We start from the raw sequence: 26,500 nt of genomic DNA on the forward strand, positions 1-26,500 counted from the left end.
TTTAACAACTATTTAGGGGCAAAGTCAGTCCGTCATTTTAAACTCTTATTAAGACATGCAAATGTACAAAATCATGCAAAAAAACCATTTAAGTTGCCCATTTCAGTTCTAGAAGCAATAGAGGTTTTTCAATCCAGTGACTTAACAGGGAAAAACTGAATTGAATAGACACCTATTCCTCAGGATAATCCTTGCCAACATTCAGAATTTTTTTCCTTAATTTTCCCTGACTGCACAAGAATTTTAATTTTCTCACTTAGCTCCTTAGTGAGCAAGACTACAGGAATATACTGACATTTGAGTGTAACGTATTTTGCTTTTCACAGCTATCTGCAGAAACTTAGAAATAGTTTTAGCAGAATCACTCTCTAGGGATGTCTAGTCCTCTGGATTTAACCACCAAAGCAAGTATTGCAGAAAAATAAATCAATGCTTTTCCTTTCCTTATATGATGTTCTTTACCAGAAGCAGCATAATTCTTGCAAAACTGATAAGTTTTTCCTGACGTGTTGTCAGGTTTCATCAGTAGATAACAACAGCTGATTGTGAAAGAAAAGACTATGTATTAAAAAAAAAAAACCAAAACCTCACAATGTGATACCATGTAATTTTGACATGTGGCAACCACATTTTCAACAGTCAGGAGAAAAAAAAAAACAAACCACAACGAACCCACATCACTGTTTTTAATCCAGTGCTTTCTATTTTGAGTAGCACACTCTTGTACCACTTCAGAATAAATAATCAAGGTCTCAGTAATGTCTCCTCACAGATTCCTGCTAAATTGCTTTTAAACGAATACAAGTAGATTTGCTACACATAGTGGAGCAAAGTAAAGGTTAAGCTGGTCATTATAAAACACAGGTTACCTGGGGTTAGGCTGGAACAGAGTGTTTACCCAAGAGTTTAAGTGGGAAATCACTGTATGCTTTGTCCATAATGGAAACTTAAAACAGATTTCTTTTTTTCTGAACAGGTGCAAGCTTTATAGTAAGAGATATTTTCAATGGGCTGGCAGCCACCTGAAATAATTAACATTGCCAGCATATGATAATCTTGTTGGAGAAAAGTAAAGAGGTTCCAGATAACATGATACTTATTTAGACACTTGGGAGTTATTCTGTTTGGAGAGCACTCAGACTGCTGAACAAGTAGTTTAAAGATCTTTGAGAATACGAAAAAATCTACAGTCAAATTTTACCTATGTTCTTCCATAGTGAGGAAGTCAAATGCCTGGACAGAGGCAATTTTTCTTTCTATTTTATGCAAACTATGGATTTACTCCTGCTGAAAGGAACATCGTTCTCATTTGAAAGCAGCATAGCTGCTTTTACCACTTTAATTTTTTTACATCCAACAAGCATATATTGTTGTGGGGGCTGAATTCCAAACTAGCCTTATCAAGGCCTTAAAGGGAAAAGGTACCATACACTAATTTCCACCCCTTCCACCAATCACAACAGCCATTGTCAGGTTTTTAGCTTTGTTGTTTATGGGACTTGATTTTTTTTAGTTTTGCCCAATATATAATGCCAAGCCTATAACAGTGGCATCAAACAGACTGATCTACCTTCTGAATTGAAATTCTGGATGTTTTCGATTTGTTCAGACTCAAAGCCCAGAAGAAAGGAAGCACACACACTTGAAAAAAGGCATCCTTAGATTAACAGCTACAATTCAACGTTGCAAGTGCCTCAAAAAAAGCTAGGAATGATGCTACAATCATAGCACAGTTTAAGAGGGGGCTCATTTAGTGGTGAATATTTTATATTATTTACTTGCCTTAAATTTTCTAATTCCTGTTTCTTCAAAGGTGAAGAAGGTGGAGCTGCAATGAATTTATCTCCTTCATGACTTTTATTGCTAGAATGAAAAACAGTGTATTAATTATAAGGAGTGATTGTAAATAATTAATTTAAAAATTCTCACTGTAATAAGCATTGATATTTACTCACTCCATTTAAAAGGACAGCAAAAATTCTACAGCCTAAGAAACAGGGAAATGAAGCTATGCAGAAATTGAGGCACATGCTCTTATCCTAACCGTTCTATTTGAGAAGGAAGAAGGGGGACGTTTGCTGGGAAGGATTTGACTGACAGACCAAACAACCCAAACCATTCTCCACAGCCTTGAGCTATTTTTCAAGTTCAGTGTAGGACAAGAACTTTAAACTGGAGAGATGCAAAACTTGCTGCATCTGTAGCCTGTCTTCTTTTAGCCTGTAAGAAAAGCAGTAAACTAGTTCTCTCTCTAGACATCTTAAAAACTAACTACAGAAATATTCTAGAAAAATAACACACAAAGTGCTACAGCTTCCTTTAGACTTCTAGCTGCCCTTTATTTTTATTATTATTTCAAAATGCCTTTTTTTTTTTTTTAAATTCCACTTTCTTAAAATTACACTTGGCTTTTTTGGGGGAGCAAGTATTCGCTCTATTTAAAAAGCATGCAACTTTGCTCTCCAATAAGCTGAAAGAACCTCCTTCTACAATGAGAATTGAAGAGAAGGCTAACAGCTGCACCTTGGCAGAGAGAGACACTAAGGTTTAGAAACAGATTTTAAAAAACCTGAATTGAAACTGAGTCTGTCCACTTAATAAGAACTTTTTAACTGATGTAGTTTCATATCTGTTTATTACAAACAGGTAAGATAACTCCAACTTAGATCTTCAAAACAGATAGCAACAGACTCCAAGGAAACCTGTACTCAATACTGTTGTAGTGTATATACTTCATGCCTTTGCCAAAAATTAGATTAAAAAAATACCCTTAACCACTGAAAGTATTCACTGTTTTATTGTGAATAAGAGAAGAATCTGCTTCAGAGTCAGCCGGCTCAATTAGTGGGATTTGCTTCAAAACCATCCTGTTCAATTAGAGTGATTTTCTTCAAATGCCTTATATGTTTTACTGTTCTCTCACAGAGGGTCCCTTGTCAGAAAGAACAAATCCTTAGAGGAGCTTTCAGAATGTGACACACAAATTCAAGAACAGCCTGCTTTGTTGCTGGATATTTTGAAATTGGCAATGACCACTGGGAGATACGAGGGAGTCTTTTTTTTTAAATTTTTTTTTAAGCTGAAGAAGTATCTGGTTTTGAAAGTAGACGGTAGTAAAGGATCTTCCCATACAGGGCATGTTTTCCTTTCTTCCCTCCTACAAAAACAAACCGACACCCCCCCCAGCCAAAACAAAAAAGGTGGTCTTATCTGAGTAAGGGCCACCATTTTGTTTTCATCACTGCCCCTTAGTGGGCCCCATATGCTTAAAACTGAAGTCTCATTTAAACCAGAAAAGCTTCATCTCAATAGGCTGCATACAGCTTGCCAGGGGAAGTTAGTTCACAACCTCCAACCTTGGTAAGGAAAAAAGAAAAAAACACAAAAATCCCCCAGACTTTTATAAATCATTTGGTCACTTGACAGGAAAGACTGTCATTGGGGAAAAAAGGGTTACAGAGAACAGCCTTCAAATATTGTTGTAGCAGTAACAGCCACCGACCCCCAGCCCTAGTCTATCCCCAGGCAACCTCAGAATATATGAGGATGCACCTTGTCCCTACGCAACACAGCATATGTGCAGTAAATCCTGCCACGTGACAAATGGATCTTATCTTCTTAAAATTTATCTGTACTTGGGTCTGACAAAAACATTGTGTTTTTTCATTACCCTCTAAGTAGTTCAAGTTCTAACATAGCCACTTTTTCCAGATCAGTTATTGTAACTCTTCCCTTCTCAAAATGGTCATTAATGAAAGTGTAGGCTATGGCCAACAAAGGCGCCTTTCAAAAGGAAGTTCGGAATGCATTAGAATCAATGCAAAAAATTAAAACACCTTCCTGCTACTTAACATTTGACATACATTGTCTACAAGCTACTTTTTCTGAAGCTTTAAGGAGAAAAAAAAAAAAAGATATTTTTCTTAAACTCTTTTTTGTAAAATGCAATTTATTAAGAATAGCTCCATGCTGCTTACCTACTTATCTTTTAAATGTAGTTTCCCATTTCTGGTCTAAAACACAACAAAGCATACTAAGGCTGATGAATGTCAAATCTGATCGTGGGGAAACGTTTACAACTAAGTTGCTAGACATTTATATATTGAATCAAGTACATGGCGCACGTGCACACACACACAAAATCACTGTAACATGTGAAACTTCACTTACAATTAGAGAAATACCAATATGCACTGCGGGAGGGTGTGGGAAAACATAACATTTGCAGCACAGAAAAAAAGATGGCCAGTGAAAAAAAGAATTTCAGTGTCTAATTTATTAAAGTTGTTAGGAATGGTAGGAATCAACCCAGTATTTTATTCTTAAATTAGCACACCAGCAATTAAAACAATGAGCAGATAACCAATTTCCTTGGATATCCCAACACTGCTAAGACAATTTACAAATATGTTACTTTTTCTGCTGGCCAAACAGGATAGGTAGCAGACACAGACTATCAGTCCAGAGTTACTCTGGATAAAAAGAAAGGTTTATATGCAATTCTGTTTACCTGCATGCTTCACTGCTTTCACTGTTTTCTGTATTTCCCCCCAGCTGATTACTAGTTTTAGATCCATTTTCCTGCTTTGGCTCCTGCTGATCTTCTGGCAGTAGCAGCAAGGCATTTCTTAGACAAATCGCTGCAAATTCCATACTGGCTACAGGTATTGCTGAGGACTGCCCATCACTTAAAGAGACACAGAAGTTAGCTGGTGAGTAGCAATCCTACTAAACTAAAAAATAAAAGCAGAGCTCCAGAAAGATCTGAATGCAGAAAAAAACTTTATCCTAAAAAAGTTAAATCATGTTTTAATATAACACATTTAATATATGAAGACTTCTATATCTTGCTATTCTTATATATGGAAAGTACACCACGATGCCCAAATAGAGCGGGCAGATTCAACTACATAATTACAAGAAGTTCTCTTGTTTTTCTTGACTTCCCTTCCTGAAGTTTTATGACAGAGCAACTAGATTCTTCCTGCATTTTTCTAAAGTGGATTACTGAAAACATGTATTTTTTAAAGTGAGAAACAGAGGACAGACTTAGATAACTGGAAATATAAACTTCAGAGAAATCAATTTGAAGCTTTAATGGCCTTCTTAGTTACAATACACAGTTAAGCCCTCTGCTGGCCATCATAGAGGTGACATTCAAATGATGGTTAAATAGGATTCATCAAGGATTTTAGTATACCTCTCTCTCCACTACATTAATAATTCCAAAATGAACAGTTATTCCATGACAGTTTTAAGAACTCCTGATAAACAGATACGTATCCTTAACAAAGCTATGATAACAAAATAAAGAGCTCATGGAAAACATACTTACTTATAAACGACATTCTGTATTGACTGGGATGCTAGGACTATCTTACGGTGGTAGCCTTGACCTACTATAGATTGCACAATTCCCTTTTTGCTGGGAAGACCTTTAGTCTCTTGTTCTGATGTCTAAAAGGGGAAAAAAGAAAAAAAAAAAAAAAGGAAAACGGACCAAAATATCAAGGCTGTTGAATGAGAGCTTGACAAAATAAGTGAAAGCTGGAAGAAGACATTGAACCCTGCTAAAATATAAGAATTAATAGTTTATATGGGTACAGTTTTAAATCTTAAGTACCATGAAGGATCAGGCACCTTCTATTGTCTTTGTGTTGCAGAGGGATTTTACTGCACACAGTGTAACCACAGATTAGTTCTGACAGCTTGTCTGATAGCCTACTGACCTAGTTTCTCCTCTGTTTTGAAAGCAAAAGAACAATGAACCAAGTCATATTAAAAGAACTGCTAGGATATCTAAAAAGAAATCGTATGATCAGCCAAATAATATTCAGAATTGGCACTGTAATGCTTGCCATCTTCTCTCCCTGCTTACACAGCATTCAAAACGCTCTCTGAAAAAGCTGCTCTCAAACTGTTCCATGGGGAGCATGAAGCTGAACCACAACATATGCAAAGTTACATTAAATTAACTTGTTTAACAGATTTTTGAGTATGCAGACATTCTGGGGGTCAAACAAACTTAAAGCACCCTAATTGTCAGTCCCAAGAATTATCTCTACACCATATTTACTGGGGTCTGTTTGTTTGTTTTACAATGAGCCATCTTAACAACTTTGTTGGTAAGTAACGTTAGTGATGAAGAGTCACAGTTGTAAGGAAAAACTTACCCTAAATCTGTATTTTAAATAGCTATCACTTTTCAGAAAATTTAATCAGAATCTATTGTGAAGACGAATATTGACATTATAATGGCATTTACCATCAAATAAAAAAATACATACAATGAGTTTGGATATGAAGCACATATTTTGGAAAAGGTGTTAAAAAAACTGCAGAAAGGGAATTATCTTCGATCTATATTTAATAAACTAAAATACTAAAGCGGGTGAAAATTAGCTTCAGTAAAATTACTTTTCTGTATGGTGTTCAGAGCATAAATATGAATCCATACTTAGATATCAAGAAATATTGCAAATTGAGTTACAAGGTCAAATTAAACACACTATTGATTTTAGGGCCTCATTTGTCATGTTGGAAATCTATCTTACAATTTAAAGACAATTCCTCTTTGCCTTTAATATTAACAGAATCTGAAGGTTTTTTTTTTCCTCATAAGATTACAAATTTAGGAAACAGCAAGCTGGTTTTGTGACCCGATTCAAGCTCCCTGGTATATGACACATACCACAACTGTAGGAGGAAGAAAGCTAGGCTTCGGGAGCCTGGCATGATCTACTGCTTTGGCTAGTCTGTAGTAAATTAAGTGCCCCATGAGGGTCTGTCTTTCCCTTTTCCAGACTGCTAAACGCTGTGCTTGTAAACAGAATCCTAGCTTTGTTTTTTGCAACAAAACCTATGCTAATCCAGTCTCCCATAACCAGCTTTCCACTAGAGATGATCAGCTGTGTCTTCTTTATCTATGTGTGATTTGTAACCAGTAGGATAGACACAGAAAACTGCAAAATCAGAAAGCTGTTCTTCCTGCACTCGCTGTGCTTTATAAAACTCAGAACTATCTGACAACAGCTAGCACATACACAATCAAAGTCAATGCGTTTTTGACCCAACATTTGAAACTTCAATGCTGTGCCCGTGAAATGGCAATATAAGCAAGCCTCATCTATAAAGCTCTAAAGCTGTGAATATCTTTAAATTTTCTAAAATAGAGACACTAAAATAATGAGAACCATCAAAATTCCCAAGGGAAAATTTATGAAATTTGTATTTGGAAGGATTTAGATAGTGTGCTGTTAAAAAAGGCACAGAGGCCACTCAAACAAGGAAAACAGAGAGAATTCAGAGGCAGAAAAAAAGAGCGTGAATATAGCCATTTGTTCAATTAATCCCACCCATCCCATGCACCAAGTGAAATGGGCATACTGTGGAAATAACTGCATGGGATCATGTAATTATAGATTACATCATCCCACCCACACACAAGAGGGGTGAATTACAGTTAAACAGAGAATCAAGTACAGTATCTCTTAATTTCACAGAGGTACTATTTTGGTGCAGTCTTCCGTTCAAAAGAACTAACAATCCTGTCCCCATCCCTCTGAATTTTAACATACGGGCTTATCCTAAACAGACATGGATCAACAGGTTGAAACCAAGATGCCCCAGAGGACATGCAATATGTCTGCTGTCAGCAGGTTTCCACAAACTTTGCCAGCAGAGGAATGACAAGGCTCAGCAGTTAGGGATTCAGTTCCCCAGCGGCTGTGATCACGACAGCTTCAGGATGGAGAAGGCTGATCTCAGCTTCCTCAGCCTGCACCACTTTTAGGCTAGATGCACTACAGTCTCATCCCTCTCAACGTCTAGTGGCAATTGAGTGAGGAAATAATGAAACTTGAAATGAGTTTTGGCTGCATGAAGAGAAGGAAGATCACATGCAGAGATTTCAGTGGAAATCAGAGCACATCTTGTTATCTTCATCCAGTTTAGTCCTATAAAATGAGGCCACATCTGAATTTGGATAGTGGATTTATAGTAGACAGAATCAAAAGAAGTTTAAGGAGTTTATATTACTTGTACATCAAGAAAACTGTAAATAATTAAGAATATCCCAGGAAGGAAGCTTCTCTTTAACCAAATACTTTTAGTAGTCCTCTACAAGAGTCTTTGCATCTTCCAATAAAGTTCTAGGACATAGTGCTATATTTTGTTTTTAAACAAGATCATTCACCAGTGTGATCCAATAATCGTATTCATTAAAACATCAAGAAACTAACCTTACTGTCTGCTAAAACAGTAGCAACATACTTTCAGTCATACCTTTGACACCATAGCATCTAGCCTTAAAGTAGAGACAAAGGATCTCTACTGGATAGATGTATGTTTTCTCCTACTACTCCAGCTAAAATTTAAGATAGAACCGCATCGTTTCAGAAGTGGTAATGCAATTCCTAGAGTCTAAACATAAAAATCCAAGATGTTTCAGTCAAAAATTTTCAAAAAAAAAGAAGAAAAACAACCCTTCCCCCTCAAAGTATCAGCAACAAAAGTTATCAAAGTTGTTTCTGTGCATCAAGCCTCAAAGTGAATATCAGACTTCCAAGAGCAGCCACAAAAAATTTTCCTTCCTTGGATACTACAAATGGTCACTGACTCCAAACTCACCTTGTTATTTCTGCAATCCAGGAACAGAAATCCTTGGAAGTACAGAACTTAGTACATAGAAAAGATCTTGAGCAAGTTTAATTCTTCCATTCACACAAAAAAGACAAAATTACTTGTGGGGTTGTTTTGTTGTTGTTGTTCGTTTTCAATATATGCCATATATTATTTTATATGAGTTTTATGTATATGTAAATATACATAAACCCCAAGATTTTGCAACCAATATGAAATGAGTGTGGAAAGCTGAGGCATCATAAAATATCCATAAATAGTAAGGCAAACTATTAATGCTAGTATCTCCATTTTAAGTAGAGAGCATTCACTACAGAAAGAACATATTGCTTCCTGTTATAAAGCGATGCCTCATTAGAGAATAATACCAGATTCTCTCCAGATAATATCTTTATGTTTATTTCTAAAATTATTTCAAGACAAAGTATGGTAAACCATCAGATGGCTTGGAGAAATCTAATGTACTTCAACCCAATTCAGGATTACCCATTCAGACTATGAGTTGGAATGCCAAAGGGGTGTGATGGTAAATTGCCAAAACAAAATCATGCTTAACCAGTCTCTCCAGCAAAAACCTTGTAACTTTATAGAAGAGCAGCTCTAACAGCCACTTATGTGCTTTCGTTTCATCTCACGCCAATCTTTCCAATAGCCTACTCAAATTCTTCCGATCTTAGAAAAGTCAGTTACACTGGTTCTCAAGACACCGTTTCTATGGTGGCTTTCCTTCCACCTGTTGCAGCTTCAGATTAAACATGCAAACACACATATACACAAAAATAATTAATCCAGACTTACACAGAGGTGTTGCAACATTAAGCCTTTAAAATGCACAGTTCATCTCAAGGTATGATTTCTTCCTTTCTGCAATCACATGTATTTCATAACTACAATCAAAACAAGGAATTTGCAAATCTGCTTACCCCTTTATTGGCAGCAATGCAGCATTCTGCTATTCTCAGCCAGAGACGAGGGTTTGAGTGATAAACCTGGACTGCCTCAATCAGGCATTCAAAGGCCGCTAAGGGCCTCCCAATATGCAAGAGCTGAATTCCACAATTGTAGAGCAACTCATACCGTTTGTTAGTCAGTAGCGTACACATGGGTCTCCCTGAAAATTTTTTACCTGCAGAAAAGGATTACATCATATTGGATGTGCAGCTCAGAAGAGCAGAAAACATAACTCTGGGAGGAGGAAAGAAGCTGTGGGAAACACCCAAAAACTACCAAAAAACCCCTTCATCACAGAAATTCACTAGCCTCCCTCTGTAAATAAATTCCTTCCACATCAAAGCTGATACCAAAGACAAATTAATTGTATTCTTAATAAAGGTTGAAGTACATTAAATGCTAACCACTTATGTTCCTTGTCACTCAAGCTAGATGTTATATAATAATATTGAATCCCAGATTTGTGAGAATACACATTTTTGTTACTCATACAAATTCCAGAAGAAAACCACTTTGCTGTTAACAAGCATAAAACATTTTCTGTCTTCACACTAGTACCTAAGACTGCACTTAGGTACAGGGCCGGGGAGGAACAGGAGAAACAATAAAATGCGTGATAGTAACTAGATTTTAAAGAAAACAGGAAATGACAAAACTATCGCTTCATCATGAAATCATTTACTTGGAAGAGAAAAGAAACCTTAACTATTATTAATCAAAGCAAGAAAACTTATTATAATGTTTATTTTCTTGTCTTTTGTATATTCACAACATAAGTAGATGGATAAAACTAACCATAAAACTAAACAATAGATGAACATTTCTCATACAAGTCTGGGAGTTGTTCAGTAAGAAAGTTTGAGAAATACACCATCTTCCAAATGCTAATTTAACAGCATTGCACTCCACATTTTCTATATCTTCCAAGTTAAAAAAAAAAAAAAATACAACCAAACCCAACCAAAAAAACCGCCCCCACATCCTTCAAGTCCTGATGGTTCTACCTATTGTCAGCAGGACTATAAATAACATCTTTAATGATGCATAATAGGTCACAGAATCTTTATTTTGTCATATCTCCCTGACTGATGGTCAAAGACTACAAACGAGAGAGAAGTAATTGCCCCAGCCTCATGGCATGTCAAAGAAAACAGCAAAAAAAGAACATATTTCATCATCATCTATTTCTGGCAACAGCAAATATACTCTGAAATCAAGTTACAATCAAAATTCTCACCCTCCTTATCCTGTCCTCTACAAAGAGATGGAACAGGAATTTTGCTGATAATTACTGAAAGCTTCTATCCTCTATTTTCTTGACTCGCCCACCCCTCTTCCACCATCTATTTTCATCTCTTAAAAGTCTTACCTGGATCTGAGCTGCCCGTTCCTAGCTGTGCACACGCATTATCGTTTTCTTGCAAGGCTTTTTTAAAGTAAAAAATTCCTAAATTGTGCTTTCCCATCGCAAAGTGGATGCAGCCAAGATTGTTCCAGAACATACACCTTAAGCATTCACCTGAGAGAACAGCAAAAGACCATTTTCGTAAACTGAAAAATGTCACTGAGCCCATAAAATGCTCCCACCACTCTCATGGGTCAGCATATTATCGTAGTCTATCAAACATGTCCTTCAGCGAGATGTTCATGGATTATGCAGTTACATCCCTGCCTCACAAGCATTTTAATAACCTACATTTCTGTATACCATTCTAGTTCTCTTGGACAGTTGACCTGAAATGACCTATATATAAGCAGCCACAGATTTCCAGATCTTGTGCACCATTTTCTAGGAGAGCCAGGTATAAAGCAAATTTGACAGATTGCAAGTTGAAATAAGTTCACCTGGAAGTTTTCATAGAACTTAGCATGCAAGCACTTCAAGTTTTCTAACAGATAGCTCTTGTAAAAAGGAAATTCTCAAATTATGTTACCTGCCTAAGTTTTTTAAAATAAACAAATATATCAACCTAACCATACAAGCAGGAAATGTACTCTCCTTCCTAAATATATCATGTTCAGGTAACACTGTAAGAAGTTCCTTCTAAATAATAAAGGACAGAAAATTAAACTGTTGACTTATCTGCTGGTAACTGAAGCTTTACCATTGATAAAAAAGGAAAAAAACCCACCCTAAAAATCCAAACAACCAAGAAACAGACCATTAACAAATTAGCCAGACATTATTTTAATCGTAACCTAGGAAGACTATGAAGCGAACATTCTACTGTGCAAAAAAGCTGGTGCAAAAAAGTTATATGAAAATAAAACTTCCCAGAAAATTTTAAGTTATAAAAAGAACTTGAAGCAAAAAAAACTGTCAGAAAGATAAGTTACAGTAAATTCTAAAAGACGTGTCAAAATATGCAGAATAGGCATTATTGCAAATATTTTTAATGTTTTCTATGAAACTTATGTGTAAATACAGAAGTTTAAAAAATTTACTCAGAGGGCCAACTCTGCAACTTCTATCATCTAATTGCAATCTATGCAGCAATATCTACTAGATGAAAGATCTTATAGCACAGGAAATTAAGAGTACTATCACAAAACCAGCATTGAACAAAGTAGTAAAGAAATTCAGTAGTTTTACAGTACAAGTATTTTTTGATATCCTAACTCTCTACTGACATGACACAGCTTTCTCTCCATATTTTTCAACTGATGTTTTAAACAGTAAACTAAAATCTCAAATATATTTAAATAATACCGTATACAGTGAGTGTATATATACACAGCATATATATTTATAGTATATAAATAACTTTTATAGCCAAAAAATTACACACATTTATGTGCTGTTATATTTCTGTGCATGTCTACATATATATACTTTCTAGATATAAAAGTAACTTAAAATGGCGTACAATAGAAGTCAAATCTTAACAATTCATGAAACATTTGCGTTTCCCCCACAATCTTCATTACAACTGCTATAGTCTCCTGAGTACAATCTGAAATCTCGTTTCGAGATCTAGTATGTTGCCTTTTGTTTCATGTCTTGACTTAGAGACCCAGACATGAGCTTTGTAAATACTACATTTACTCCTTCACAAATCCATTTTCATACACAATCGCTGCATTGTCTAGAAGAATGTTCAATGAAAAACACAACAGTGTTATGTGAAGGAGCACAAGAAAGATGAAAACATATCCAGCGTATAAACCCATGACATTCAGGGCCTACTCCCTTAAGTAATCATTAATATGCTTAAAATTAATATCAACGAGTAGTCCTATTATGTTACACATTTAGGTACTTGCAGGATGAAGGTTTTCTATTTTACCTGTTTTCATGAAGCCTGGATGTTCAGCAATGTTTGCACTGTTTAAAAGTTTGACCGCTTTACGGTAATTGCCCCTCAAATATTCAAAATTGCTCTTAAGAAAGAGAGAAGGAGCGGACTGTGAAGGAGAAAACAATAGTTAATTTCTCTTGTTTTACGATTTCTGCTGCTAGTGTTAAATCACTCCACAGACAGCTCGCCTGTGCTGCCATTTTAAAAATACATGGGCTTAGGCCCTAATACTTTCAAGAGGTAGCATTTCTTTGTTGAGCACATGATTAACACTCATCTCCTCTGAACTACAAAACTATGCATACTCTTTGTTACTGCTCTAAAACCCAACATTATTCTACAGAACTCTGTCATGGCAATGGCTAAGTGCAGAGGATCTCCTTTTTGTTTAAGAGGATCTCTCTCCAGCCTGTCTTTTAGTACGCTCTTCCCCACGCTCCCCTCCCTGCGGAGTTCAGCAACTTCCTCCTGGGCTGTGATCTTCCTGGTCTGCCAACAGAGACCTCATGATCCAGAAGGATTTCTGTCAAACTAGCAGCTGTTGAGACTGGCAACAAAAGGGAAGGGCTCTCCTCCCATTCCCTGCTCCTCAGTTAATGCAGAATTTATCTGGGATGGTGGACATAATTCTGAGATGAGAACTCCTATATCAAAAAAGAAACTGCTTTCTAGCAAGAGGTAAGCCTCCAAAAAATTTCAGCAAAAAGAAAAACCCCAAAAAACTGCGTATCCCAGAATTAATCTTTTATGAACTGGTTTAAACCACCAATGACATCAGACGTTTGTAACACCCATAACATTTACAGTAAACTAAAACTTGGTTTGCGCTGCTTAAATTGTAAAGCAAACTGAACCTGTTTATTATATAGTGTTTCACTGTTATTTTGGTATCATTAACAATAAAGTGCATTTTTCTGAGCAACTGAAAACAGCGCAAGTAAGAAAATTCTACATTAATTACACTTGCAGAAAAGAGATTACAAATCCAACTAACTACATAAAGCATTATTTCAGATATCCATCCTCAATAAGACCTTTCTTTGTAAATAAAGTTAGCAAATTCATTTTAAGATAGAGAACAGATCTAGATTAGAAAAACAATAGCCTTAAGAATACTTACATTCCCAGCTGTATTCATAACAGACTTGATCTCCCTTTTGCATGCTTTTAATGACTTCATCTGGATATAGGCTCTCACCTTATACTGTTAAAAAATTAAATTTGTTAAATAAAAAACAATAACTTGTACAGGTTTGAAAGATGAACCGTATCTAGAAATTTATTACAGAATATTTTATATACATCTTAAAAATAGGTAGTAAAAAGCTGTTCAAAAAGCCTTCCTAAAAGAGAAATCCTATTCAGACTTTCAACAACAAATTTACGGGCTTCGTATTTACAGTAAGCAGATGCACATTGTGTTCAATGGTCAACAGCTACTCTATATTCAAACACAGATACTAGCACTTAAAACGACAAAACTAATTAAAATAATCTAACCTCTTAATCCCAGACATTTACCTACTAAACTGAAAACACCACTAAGTGAATGCTGATAGAGAAGCATTTTGTTTCTTCACATATTTTTCCACAGAACAGTACAGTGAAATAAAACCTCAGCTGATTTAGACTGTTGGAGGTCTAACAGATATGAAGTCAGTGCAGCTAACTGCAGTTTAAAAAAATTATGTTAAACTGCAGGGACTGAAATAGGGGTTTTTTTGTGTTAGGTCAGTTTTTCCTGTACAAGGATCTTAGAAAAAGGAAGAGTCAGATAAATTCATTCTTTTGTTTTACAACATGAAATTCAAGGAGAGACAGAGTATCACAACTCAATTCATGCTGAACTAGATTTGAAGCAGATGGCACTCGGTTTTAAGAAAAACTTTAATTAATGTTCTTGTATAAATAATATGCAGACACCTACCTGATGTATCTTGGATTTAGCAACTTCTATTAAAGCTCCACTTTCAGCTTTTTGATTCGAGGAATCTTTATTTGTATTATTACCTGACTAAGTGTCAAACAAAAAAAAAAGAAGTGTTACTATTAGTCGCCTTTTAAATTCAGTTTACAGATTCTTTCATAAGCTATTTTTATCTATCTCACATGAAGAAGAAAAATAAGTATTTAATAGTCAAGAAATACACATCCCACCAAATACTGTAACTTGAGCTTAACAATCAAAATCCACGAACAACCACACCAGCCTAAGAAGAGCAGAATTCTGTATTAACATTAGTGTTACGCTATGTTGCTCTGCAGTTGAGGTATTTTAAGAATTCTCTTACCCGGAATGATGATATGCACATTCTAGAGTCTCTCTTTAATATTTTCTTCAGTAAAATTACTATATACTTAAAGATAAAATGTTTTATCTTAAGTGTGACATTCCATCAACAGGAAAAGACTGAAGTGTCCTCTTTTCACTTCCAAGCCACTACTCATTCTACTGATTTTTCCAAAAGACACATACAAAAGATTTCATATGAAAGTGTGCCTCATACTTGCAGATACTATGTAAAAAAGACGCTTGATTTCCCACACTATGGTATGCAATTGCAATTCCTCTTTGACACTGACTTCCCTTTCAAACTTAGGGTCTCATATGGTCATAATCCAAGACAAACACGGAAAACTATGTATAATTGACCCTGAAGACAACTGTCTTTCCAATGCAAGACTCTGACTTAAGAAACACTTCTTAGTTCTCTGGGACTAAGAGAAAGGCGTGAAAGAGAGGGAATAAACAACTGCTGTATACAATTAACTCGGCTACTAACATGTGTAAGTTGCTGTCTGAAGTTACAGGTGATCTAACATAGTTTTATAATTCAAAAGTATTTTAAAAGAGTAATTTTGGATTGAGTTAAAGCATACTTCTGTTAAAGACTTAGTGGCATTCACACGATTTTAAGCTTACCTCATTTTTCCCATTCTTGCTGTTATTGTTGCCCTGTGAAATCATTTTTTCCAGAACAGCAAGCAGATGCAAGGCTTTCTCAGCTTGGTAAGTTAGCAGGTATAAGTCTACAAGCAAGAAGCACACAGCCTGGGCAAACTTCTCTTCTGTATAAAGCAAAGAAGTAAAAATGATTTTACAGCTCTAATACCAATCCTTTCAAACATGACTGAAGAAAAAAAATTGACTATAAAGTGCATCTATGCAACATTATGAGAAAAATCAATATATTACATCAGAAAAAAAATGCAGACATCTACACAATGTAGATAAGTACATATACTGAAAAAAAAGGTAATTCATTCAAACAGCATCAGCATAAAAGCATAGACTAAAGACAGCTTAACATGTACGTCATGTTTATAGATTTTGAGAATTGGTCTAAGCAGATCAGCACCAAAGAGCTAGTATCTAAATAGACAGATGGAGCCATATGCATATGTAGAATCCCATAGAACTTGAAAGGATTCCATACAAACACATCTCTGCTTGGCTGGCTTCACAGAGTAAGTCCCAAATAGGGATATTGAAAACTGGGAAGAATTGAAGGCGAAACACGGTAGCATTTACTTAATTTCTTGAGACACACACACACACATCCTCCCTTCAGCCTTGTCATCTCTAAAATTCAACAAGGATTATGAAGTTATTTCATACAAGTATGGCAATTCCACTACACAGGGTGCCATAGCTCATAAAAGCTGGAGAATTTATATTCAGATATGAGAACATACAATTATGTATGACCTGATGCAGGTATTTAAAAATTTGAGTGTCCTGACAAATACACACCCACCCATGAAGTTGTATGATGACTCAAAATACTAGATTTTAAATAATTTAATTAGCTTGTACACATTATTTACATAAATACCTTTTAAAGTTGTCAAAAATCCATTTCAGTTTCATTATACTTGTCTGATAAATGTCTCTGAAGTACCTTCCCCCCAAATTCAATTGTTGTCCTTGATATAAGTAAAACATATTCTTCATTCCGAAGCCTACCTACTTTAGAACCATATTAGGGAAATTACAAATCACTTGTCTGATAGTGAGAAAGACTGAATGATCTTTCTGCAGTCATTGCAGGAACAAAACTCTTCTTTCTGTCTACATACCAAAAGGCTCTATGAACTGGTACAGCTTCTCCCCAACTGATATAGCTTCAGTATACTGACGCAGATGATACAAAATAACAGCTTGATTGTAGTACAGCATACTATTTTCAACATCATCTAAACCATCCATTTCTTCAACAACAGAGTGAACCTGAAAAAAACCCCACTCGTTTCATTTAACTTTCAATACCTATGATTTTAAAAAGTGTCAAATATTTTTAAAAAATAATCCAAAGGTATTAATCTGTCTAAAGGTAAGTCAGCAAGAGTTATAAGCTAATAAACTTTACTGTTTTTCCACATAAATCCAGCAAAAAAATTACAATTAAACAGAAAGCCGTCAATTGAGTAGTAAAGTAACATTTTCACTTTTTCATTATTTCACAAACTATTTCAGGTTAAGGAACTTTCTATTGAAAGAACATAGCAGGTCTTTCTACGGTTATAATCTCTGAAACGTTTCGGCTTCAGATCAATTTCAACAATAACTAAAACCATAACTACAAAAAGTGTCCTAAATGATTAAACAGGCTCAGAGGTTTAAAAGTCATGTTACTTTCTTATTTCTTTATTAAATCTAGGGAACAAGGGGCAGAAGTTTTACTCCTATTTCACTGGAAGATCTCACCACCATTAATAGTACCCAAAATCAAGTACCATGTCAATATGTTTGCGTTACCTGGTTCTTCAGCTGGTTAAGGGTTTGTCTCAAATTGTCTGTTGTAGTCTGGTTACTTTTACAGAACTCTGCAACAGCAGTATTCAAAGTTATTTTGTAGTCATCTTTGTTTATGTCTTGAAGGGTATTTAGGTGTTGTAAACAAGCATCATAGTTTCCAGCCTGGAAATTGCACATATACCAGAAACATGCATTAGAAGATACAAAGTTTAAACTAGCAGGCTACTAAGTTTTAATGAAAGTATCCTCTGTAAGTTTAGCCAGCAAAGTAGTATTTCCTTTATCAACCGCAAGTGAAGCGAACTAAATGTCTACACACATACTTCATTATTTATGCAGATTTATATGTATGAGAAGAAAGTCTAAAAGTTGAGGTCATATCCAAACTTCAAAAAAAATTCTGTGGAGGAAGGACAAATGGAGTAGTCGATTACTACAAACAGATGTTTCCATGGAAAGTGTTACTCTGATTTCTCTTCATTGTATTATTTTGAGTTTCAAGATTCTTTTTTTCCTCAGTTTTCATAATCTTTCCCCATCACACTTACATTGAGCAGCTGCACTTGCTTACGTAAGTCCCAGCCCATCATTTTATGTTCATTCTTCACTTCATCTGGAGAGACTGTGAGTTACAATTTAGTCTGTGAAAGTCAGCTTAAGGCAGGTTGGAAAAAGAGGGTGTCACTTTCCCAGCACAGGTTTAAATAATATTTTTACAAGTTTTAGCTGTTGAACGAAGTATTCAATCATCTAGGCGTGCCTAAACAGAAACTAGGACCCAAGCATGATGCTCCTCCGAGGTGTGATTTAATCAAGAAATCACTTTCTTTGACGTTGGGAATAAGCAAGGACTTCAGAATGGCTCATCTCTTTCTGCTTTCAGTTTTAGTCTTTTCTGTGTTTGTGCAGGAGCAATTTAGTGGCATCGAGGAATGAAAGAGAACTCCAGACTCTTTCAACTGTGTTAAGCCTAAATGATCCTTCACTCTCTACTGTTCAATTCCTATACAGGAATAATCACCTTCACCTCTTCCGTATCAGGGTTACTTCCAATCTGGTCAGTCAGATAAGCAAATTCATTTCCATCTCTGTCAACGCTTCACAATCAAAAGCTATGCTCTTGAGTACCACAACCACTCTCCACTTCCTCCTCCTTTCTAAGTGCTGTTCCATGGAGCTTCTCCTGGGCTTCTGCCTAACTTCCTCTATTAAGGGAAGAATTGCAACAGAGAAAGGCTCTGTGGCCCTTCCGCTCTTCCTGAGAAAGATGCTATTCTGTGGCTACTCTCAACAGAACCATCCCAGTTTCTTCATTCTCCTGTGAAAGCACAGTTATATGATTTACAGAGAGATGTAGCAGGACATTGACATGCAGTATTTCCACAACTCTAAGTATCAACAGCATGGATTGCCTAGGGATCATGTGCATAAACACAGGGACTTGCAACTCGACTGCTGGCATGCTCTTTAATTGAGACAGTTCATCTCCCAATGATTTTCTTCATGTATTCACGCTCAGAGCTTCTCTTCAACAGGAGTAGCTTTCAGATCACAGCAACAAGGCTTCTAACAATGGCTGGACTAAAAACCTTGAACCCTTAAACGCTCAGCTTATTTTGTGATGTTTTTCCTCAGCTAACAGTCCTTCACTCCACTCTACTAGACAGGATCTAGAATATACTATACAATTCTATAGTAATTCTATCAAGACTGAAATTGGAAGTGCAATATGATAAAGCAGCATGCAAGGCAGTCCACAAAGCTATTTACAGCAACTCAATAGCAAGCAAAATTGGCAAACAAGGCACCAGATTAATTCTGCTCACATCTGTCACCACCTCACAACTCTATGAACTTAGGGAATTCTTAAAGCAAGAAAAAAAATCATGAGATAAACAAGATAACACTGGACCAGCATAAAATTAAACATGAAGTCATCAGCAGATCAAAAGTATTTTAGGCATGTAGATCTGTGGGCAAGGTGGAAAACTGATGACCCTTTCATGTGCCTTGAGTTCTCAGGATCAAATGCCAATGAGCAAAAAGTTATTGAAAAAGAGTAATTGAGCTAGAAAGCACTCAAGAAGACATCAGTGAACAACATCAGCTGTAGTCAGTTTAAGGACCAACTACATGCACTTCATGTAACAACATTCCAGACAAAACACAAGTAATCAGTGAAACATACAAGCAGGAATCTCAGAAGACAGTATTTAAATTCTTCCCCCAATCTATTTAACACATCCAAAACTGAATTATGCAAGGCACTGTGGAGATAGAGATACAACAATCGAAACGAAAAGCAATTAGACTTCCTGTCACTTGCTACACCAAACAAAATTAGGAGACAATACAAAGAAAGAAGTAAACTGAAAGATCTAGTACATGAATTTTAACACACACAAAAAATCTTCCAAGAAACACAAAACAGATACCAAATACTGCCTGTAGGTGTTATGTGTTGAAGAATATGTTTTAATGTAAAGTGACAGAACAGTATACAACACTTTTTGTGAAAGAATATAGCAAGTTGCTAAAATGGAAAAGGTTTGTTTGGTTGCTGTTTTTTAAATACATGTGGTTCCTTTAAACCCTTTAACACAACATTTTTAGCTTGAAGCGATGAATTCTTCAGAGAGATCATGGACTTCCAACACTGATAAAGAATAGCAGCCTGCTTTTTCTAATTAACTCATTATACAACTTTTAAGGCTACTAAGTTTTAAGAATCAAGATTAAATGTGCTCTTGTGCACTTCGTTCAAGTATCCTCTTCAGTCTTCTCACATCATAGCAGACAGAAAATGCATGTGCTGGCTTTATAACACAACTAGTGCTACTTTTGATATATCATCTCATTAATACATTTGCAACTGTGCTAAGAAAACAGGAAAAATAATTATATAAGCCCATTTAGCAATTATGTGGTAAATTAGAAGTCTCAGAGTTTGGCTTTGTCTTACCAGAAAAGCTTGTAACGCACTGCTCGACAATTCCTTTTCCTGATCAGTAATCCCAGAAGTACCCGCTCCTTCATGTTTCTCAGTGCCTTGATCTGTAAAGTGTACAGAAGATTACAAGAAAGTTTGCAAATGTGATGACAGCTATTCAGCTTAAGAATTTTGTTTCTTCCAGTTCTCAAGATCCTCCTGCCAGTACAAGTTACTTTCCAGATAATTGCAGCACTCTCTCCCTACTACACTAAAATATCTCAAGTTTTCCTACATTCCTAGTGAACTCCTCTCCAAAAAATGTAAATGTAATAATCCTAGCTAAATTACTGTGCTCAGTCAATAAACAAAGTCCTGCAAGTTAACTGACAATGCATACATTTTAGATTTCTCTTTAAAGCTTCAACCATACACTAGGATTGTCTTTATTTGCACAAAAATTAGTAGTGAAGGCCACACATCATAAAATAAGTACCACACTGGGTTAGATGAAAAACCCATGCATGCTGTATGCTGCTTCCTAAACAGCAAGCAAGGGATGCTTTAGGGAACAACGTAAAAAACAGAGTAAACACTGGAATTTCCACCCAGCTCCCTGCTTTGGAAGAATAAGTCTCCCTAAATAAGAGGCTGCAATTGAACCATCATTGTTAATCACTGACAGACCTGATATATTTTTTAAAAACTCTCTATACTTTTGTACTCTTCAGTATACTCCATCAAATGCTATCTAGTGATTATACTGCAAGACAGGAGCAAATGCTGCCTATTCACTTTTTCAGCCTCACTCCTGACCTTACAGATCTTTCTTTGAATCATCTCTCTTCCGAGGTGAGCAGGCACAGTTTATTCTGCATCGTCCTCACATGTTTTTTCCCAGAATCTTGTCCAGTTCTACTATATCCTTTTCCAGATTAAGACAACAAAAACACCATGTAGCAGTTACGGTGGTGGCCCCTTTGAGTATTTATATAGCAATACAATAAGGTTTTAATTGTCTTCAATTTCTTTTACATAGAACTCCTAACATTTTACCTTTCAGTCACTATTGAGCGTATTTTTCAGAAAGGAGTCTACTGAACCCTTTTGTCATCATGTAATTAAGAATTCAGTGAAGTTGCATTAAAAACCACTGTACAGACATTCTGCGTCAAAGAAGCTGAAAAAAAACCCCACCAAACCCTTCCTTGTACTGAACACAAGCTACTGGAGGAAAAAAAAAACAACCCAAAACACCACACAACCACCACACCACAGCTTACTTCTAGAAGCATTAACTCATGTGCTAGAACATACAAAAATCATTTAATGTTTTTGAAACAAAGACTTTATAAACCAGCAATGGTTTCCACTTTTGCAGAAAACTGTTTCTTGAATTTCACAGTGGAAGCTTTGCTCTAACCTACCTTTTGCTGTCTTAATAGGCTAGGCTGGCTTTGTAAATTCAATGTCTTCTTTTTCTTCCCTAGAATTCACAGATGTAATGCAAACTCTGCTAATTTTGCTTTCACTTTGAACAAATGAAAACACTTATCTGTGAGCTCCACTGCAAAACCCCATCATCACCAATATATCTGGATCATCTGCTACTGACTATGAAAATTTACCAATATAAGACAAACAACAACAGTAAGGGGCAACCAAACCTCAGAGGATTCATCAATTAACATCCACAGTAGGAATAAGACAGACATAGTAATCTGTTCATAGTTTGTGCTTGTTGCTGGGAAGATAGCGAGACCCCTTCCATTGCCCTATGCAATAACACATTTGAGCGAGAATTGTAAATATTTGGTTGCGACTTTCATCCTGCATCAATATGCCAACAAAGTTGAGATTTTAAAATCTCAACAATCTTACATCTGCAAGTTACAAAGTAACCCACTGTGAGTTAGACAAAATTCAGGATTCAGCAATTTCAGTACTCTGAAGGGATGGATCCTTAGGGGGCTACAGAACTGCATGCACCTGCTATACAACCTGACTGTGCATAAAGCATTGATCAACACCACTTGCACTGCCTTTTCCTTGAAAGGGAAAGGCAGGAGAGAAAAACACAAAAAAGCTCAGAAAATTTTTGATGCATCAAGGTTTTCTGCAGCAAAAGAGGAAAGGAACAAGAAGCACCTCTCCTTCAAGCTAAATATAGAATAGATCTGATTCCTGCTCTAAATCTTGTGGTTGTACAGATGAACAGAAAGCTATCACCCTCCAAGGATCTCTAGAACAGCAGTGAATAAGCAAACGTATCTTCCCTCAAACTTGCATGCTAACAGTTACGTTATCTGCTTTACTTGCTCGGCATGCGTTTTAGATTATGCTAGTAAAAGTAACCATAGTGCAGAGACTTGAGACTCAAACTTTTGCAGTTGGTAACGCTCGGTCTGGTCAAGAGGTTCCTCACACACGGGTTTACCTTGCAGAGTGCCATCAACTACCAAGTGCATTACTGATTACTGCCATTGTATGCAAGTTCGTAAAACAAGCATATCAAATGAAGGCGGGCTTACGGAAGTCTGAATCCTGAAGTAAAATGTCTTTAGTTAAGTGAAAGACAAACCAAAGAGACTGTTGTCTAAGTTGTGTAATAAAAGCACCACTTACATAGCTGTTTGATGCACTTCCTAGGGAAAAATCAGGACAGGTCTACGGATTTCACTATGCCTCTAAGTCTGCTGGTATGTTAAAAAAACCAAAATGAAACTGGGGACTACTTTAAGCAAAAATAGAGCTGTCCCTTCTCCTATAAAGTCAGTTTTATGGCTGCAATCTGATCAACTGCACCAACTCAGTAAACAAAGCAGGTTTGCGAAACCTGAACTGGAAACTTATCAAGAAAGAATAAAACTAAAGTCCAGCTGACATAGTTCACAGCATACCTCTTGAAAAAAAAACACTTCGGCTACTCTCTACCCTTTTTGCCCAAACACATTTGAAACCTGTTAAAGAGCTAAAGGTCATTCTAATCTACTGTAATCCTGCCACTCTTATTTAGACCAGGACCTACTGCTTCAGTTGATCTTTATGATCGAGAGACCTCACAGACAGGAGCCACCTAAAAGCTGGCTGGCGCAAGATACTGAAAAGAATCCTCCAATTATGCTTAAATGGGGGGAGAAAAAAAGTACTCTTGCTCTCTTGGCTGCAAACGGCTATCAAGTGCTTGCAAATAAAACTATTATTTCCATATTTCTTGAGGCATTTGAAAATTAAACAGGTAGGTGCATTGTTCCCTGGCAAAACATACAGCATGCCACTTGCTCACTCAGATCTAGTGATCTTCAGCATTCTTGCAGAAGCATGTGGTGAGCGTGTGGTAACACACGGTACACCAGTCACTACCGACATGCTCCTATCCATACAGTAGCTAAAATTATCAGCTGGAATATCTGAAACAGTGCAGATTCTCTGCTTTATAACTGACAGGGCTTGATTTATCTCTGTAAATTGTATTTACACATGGACCTTTTTGTTTAACTTTTCATTTTGTCCAACTTTCACAAGTACAGAGCAACTCTAAAAACTAGTACTTGTCAGGCTAGTGATGAGGGGCAAAAGGTGCAACCCGGAAAAGGATGTAAAAATCAACTGCTCAGATTTTGACCTGAAGGAAGCTGCTGCACCGAGTTTGAAGTTAAAGAAGCAAGTCAAGAAATTATCTTCCTAGTTAGCAATCCTGGGGCCGAGCAGCAGAAACACTATGTCACGGAGGCTTGTTCTCTTTGTGCAAGCAGGCAGCTGCTCCTACTGGAGAAGTTACATCATGGTGGACAGCAGAACTTTGGGAAAACTGGCTCTATGAGAAGAGAACAAGGAAAAGCCACCTGAAAAGGGAGATAGCTCTCCTCATGGGCTTGCTGCCACAACATCATATAAGCAACAAGAAGCCACATCTCCCACATACACATACCCGAAGACACCTGGTGAGCGACTGCAATCATTATCCTTCCCATACCTGTTCTCCGTATCTCCAAGGACTGCTGTTCCTGAGCTCTCTTGTTCCTAGGCCCTGTAAATTACATCTTGCATGAACTGTGCTGTTTAATACCAGAGCATCTCTGGAATTATTTTTTATTTCCAAACTCTACAGCTAGGGAGATAATCTCTTCCTTGGAAGGGGAGGAATCTATCACCCGACTCTTGCTCCAAAAGTATTGTGAAGGGTATGAAGACCAGCCAGAGTGTTCAGCCTTTATAAGATAATGACAGTTTGTGGCACCAAGACTATATTTTTCTATGAAGCACTGCACTACTAGTATAAATATAATAGACTTCTTCAATGCTGCACAATAAAAAGCAAACACGTCTCAGTGGAAAGTTATTTGTAACTCACTGTTATGAACAAGTACAGTATGTAGAATATCGTGCCATAGCTCACGTCTTTGATTCATTTGGGCACATACTTTTCTTTTAAGAAAGTACAACTGAAAAGTTCCTTCGACACTTCCAAGAACAACAGCAAAAAAATACAAAAAACTTAATGCCAATTTTTTTTCTTGTAGTTTAGGAAACACTTACAGTGCTTATAAATAAACACAGGATAGTTTAGTACACATCACTCAGTACAGTACACTAATTTTTCCCACAATCTTTTTCAGATACTGAGGAGTTTAATATTTAGCATCCAGAGAAAAAATACTTAAGGTGATTTTAAATAATGCTCCCACAACATAAAACCAACTGAAACAAACCCGAAGAACCCAAGTAGACGCCTTTGGCTTTCCTCCACACCGCCCTCTTCTCCGTCCCCACTGAGCTGCCATCTGAGGGAAGCACCTTTCCTGCAAAGAGCACTTCTTGCGTGAAGGGTAGTCTTACAGGAGATGGACAAGCAGTAGCTTATCAATGCTAATGAGTTACACAGCAACTGTACTTGAGATTTATTTCGGGTGTTTACCAGAAGTTGATTTATTTTTTAATCTCGGTGATTTTGCTCTGCAGTGTCTTTTCAGGCCTGAGTTTAGGAAAGACCCACTCATCCCCTGAAACCAAAGTGGCAACTCAGAGGGAATCAGACTGAACTCCAGAGAGTAAGTAGCAACACGAAGCGTTCAAATCTCCCCAGCACCTTCCGAACGCCCCAGTTTAACAAATTAACCCTGAAGCTCAACTTCTGTAGCCGTTATGAAGCTCTGGGAGACACCCACCCCCACCAATACGTCCATAACACCCTCCCACCGAGCCCTTCCAGGCCAGGAGGGTGCAAAGGCTCAGCTCCCCCTCGCCGAGGGCACGGAGGGCCCCGTCCCCACACGGCCCAGCCAGTGACCCGCCAGGACACAGGCCCACAGGCGGCGGGCCTCGCCGGCACCTCACACCGGCCACCGACGGCCAGCAGTCCTGCCGCCGCGGGGGCACTACTTCCTCGGCGGAAGGAAACAGCGCAGAGCAGGCCAGGCAGCCGTTTCTCCTTCCGCCCGGGACGTACCGGCACTCACCGCCCCCCGCGCGGGAGCGTATCCCTCCGCACCAGGCGGCCCAGGCCCGAGGCGGACACGGCGGACCGCGCCGGCTCCCCTCGCACTCACCCGCAGCCTTGTCCGCCGCCATCTCCCCTGCCGCGCGGTGCGGCCGCGCAGTCCGAGCGCGCTGATAGGGCCGAGGCTCCCCCGCGATGCGCCGAGCGCTGACCGCACCGCTGCCAACCGGCCGCTGCCCCCTGGGACTACTTTGCCGCCGCCGCCCTCCGCGCGCCGAGCCCGCCCCGCTGGCTGCGCCACTCGCTCCTATTCGCCCGCCGCTTCCGGGTTCCCGGCGGCCTCGCGACGTCCGACCGTTGCCGGGGGACCGCGCATCTGACGTCAGGACGCCGTAGCGCTTCCCAACGGGGGGGTGGGGGGTGGGGAGGCGCATGCGCGTCGCGTCCCGCCCCGGGGGCCGTCGGGGCGGGGGCGCCATGTT

General features: G+C 37.7%; 1 protein-coding gene across 4 annotated transcripts in view; it reads right to left on the reverse strand.

Moving 5' to 3' along the window:
* The window catches only part of CNOT10 (CCR4-NOT transcription complex subunit 10), a 36,337-nt gene extending 10,136 nt beyond the window's left edge, over window positions 1–26,201 (reverse strand). For 2 of the 4 annotated variants that reach the window (XM_050891721.1, XM_050891720.1), the window contains exons 1-12: window positions 26,128–26,176; window positions 20,612–20,703; window positions 17,650–17,811; window positions 16,971–17,121; window positions 15,814–15,959; window positions 14,818–14,904; window positions 14,011–14,094; window positions 12,879–12,996; window positions 10,961–11,110; window positions 9,564–9,766; window positions 5,336–5,457; window positions 4,511–4,687 (exon numbers count right to left, since the gene is read on the reverse strand). In XM_050891721.1, coding sequence (XP_050747678.1) covers window positions 4,511–4,687; window positions 5,336–5,457; window positions 9,564–9,766; window positions 10,961–11,110; window positions 12,879–12,996; window positions 14,011–14,094; window positions 14,818–14,904; window positions 15,814–15,959; window positions 16,971–17,121; window positions 17,650–17,811; window positions 20,612–20,703; window positions 26,128–26,149 — 1,514 coding nt within the window. In that variant the 5' untranslated portion in view covers window positions 26,150–26,176. Of the gene's footprint in view, window positions 1–1,782; window positions 1,864–4,510; window positions 4,688–5,335; window positions 5,458–9,563; window positions 9,767–10,960; window positions 11,111–12,878; window positions 12,997–14,010; window positions 14,095–14,817; window positions 14,905–15,813; window positions 15,960–16,970; window positions 17,122–17,649; window positions 17,812–20,611; window positions 20,704–26,127 lie in introns of all 4 variants that reach the window. The other 2 variants (XM_050891722.1, XM_050891719.1) reach the window with 2 other exon arrangements.
* Window positions 26,202–26,500: the final 299 nt, after the last annotated feature.

Source organism: Gymnogyps californianus, chromosome 2 (assembly GCF_018139145.2).
Source record: "Gymnogyps californianus isolate 813 chromosome 2, ASM1813914v2, whole genome shotgun sequence".
NCBI classification, from domain to species: domain Eukaryota; kingdom Metazoa; phylum Chordata; class Aves; order Accipitriformes; family Cathartidae; genus Gymnogyps; species Gymnogyps californianus.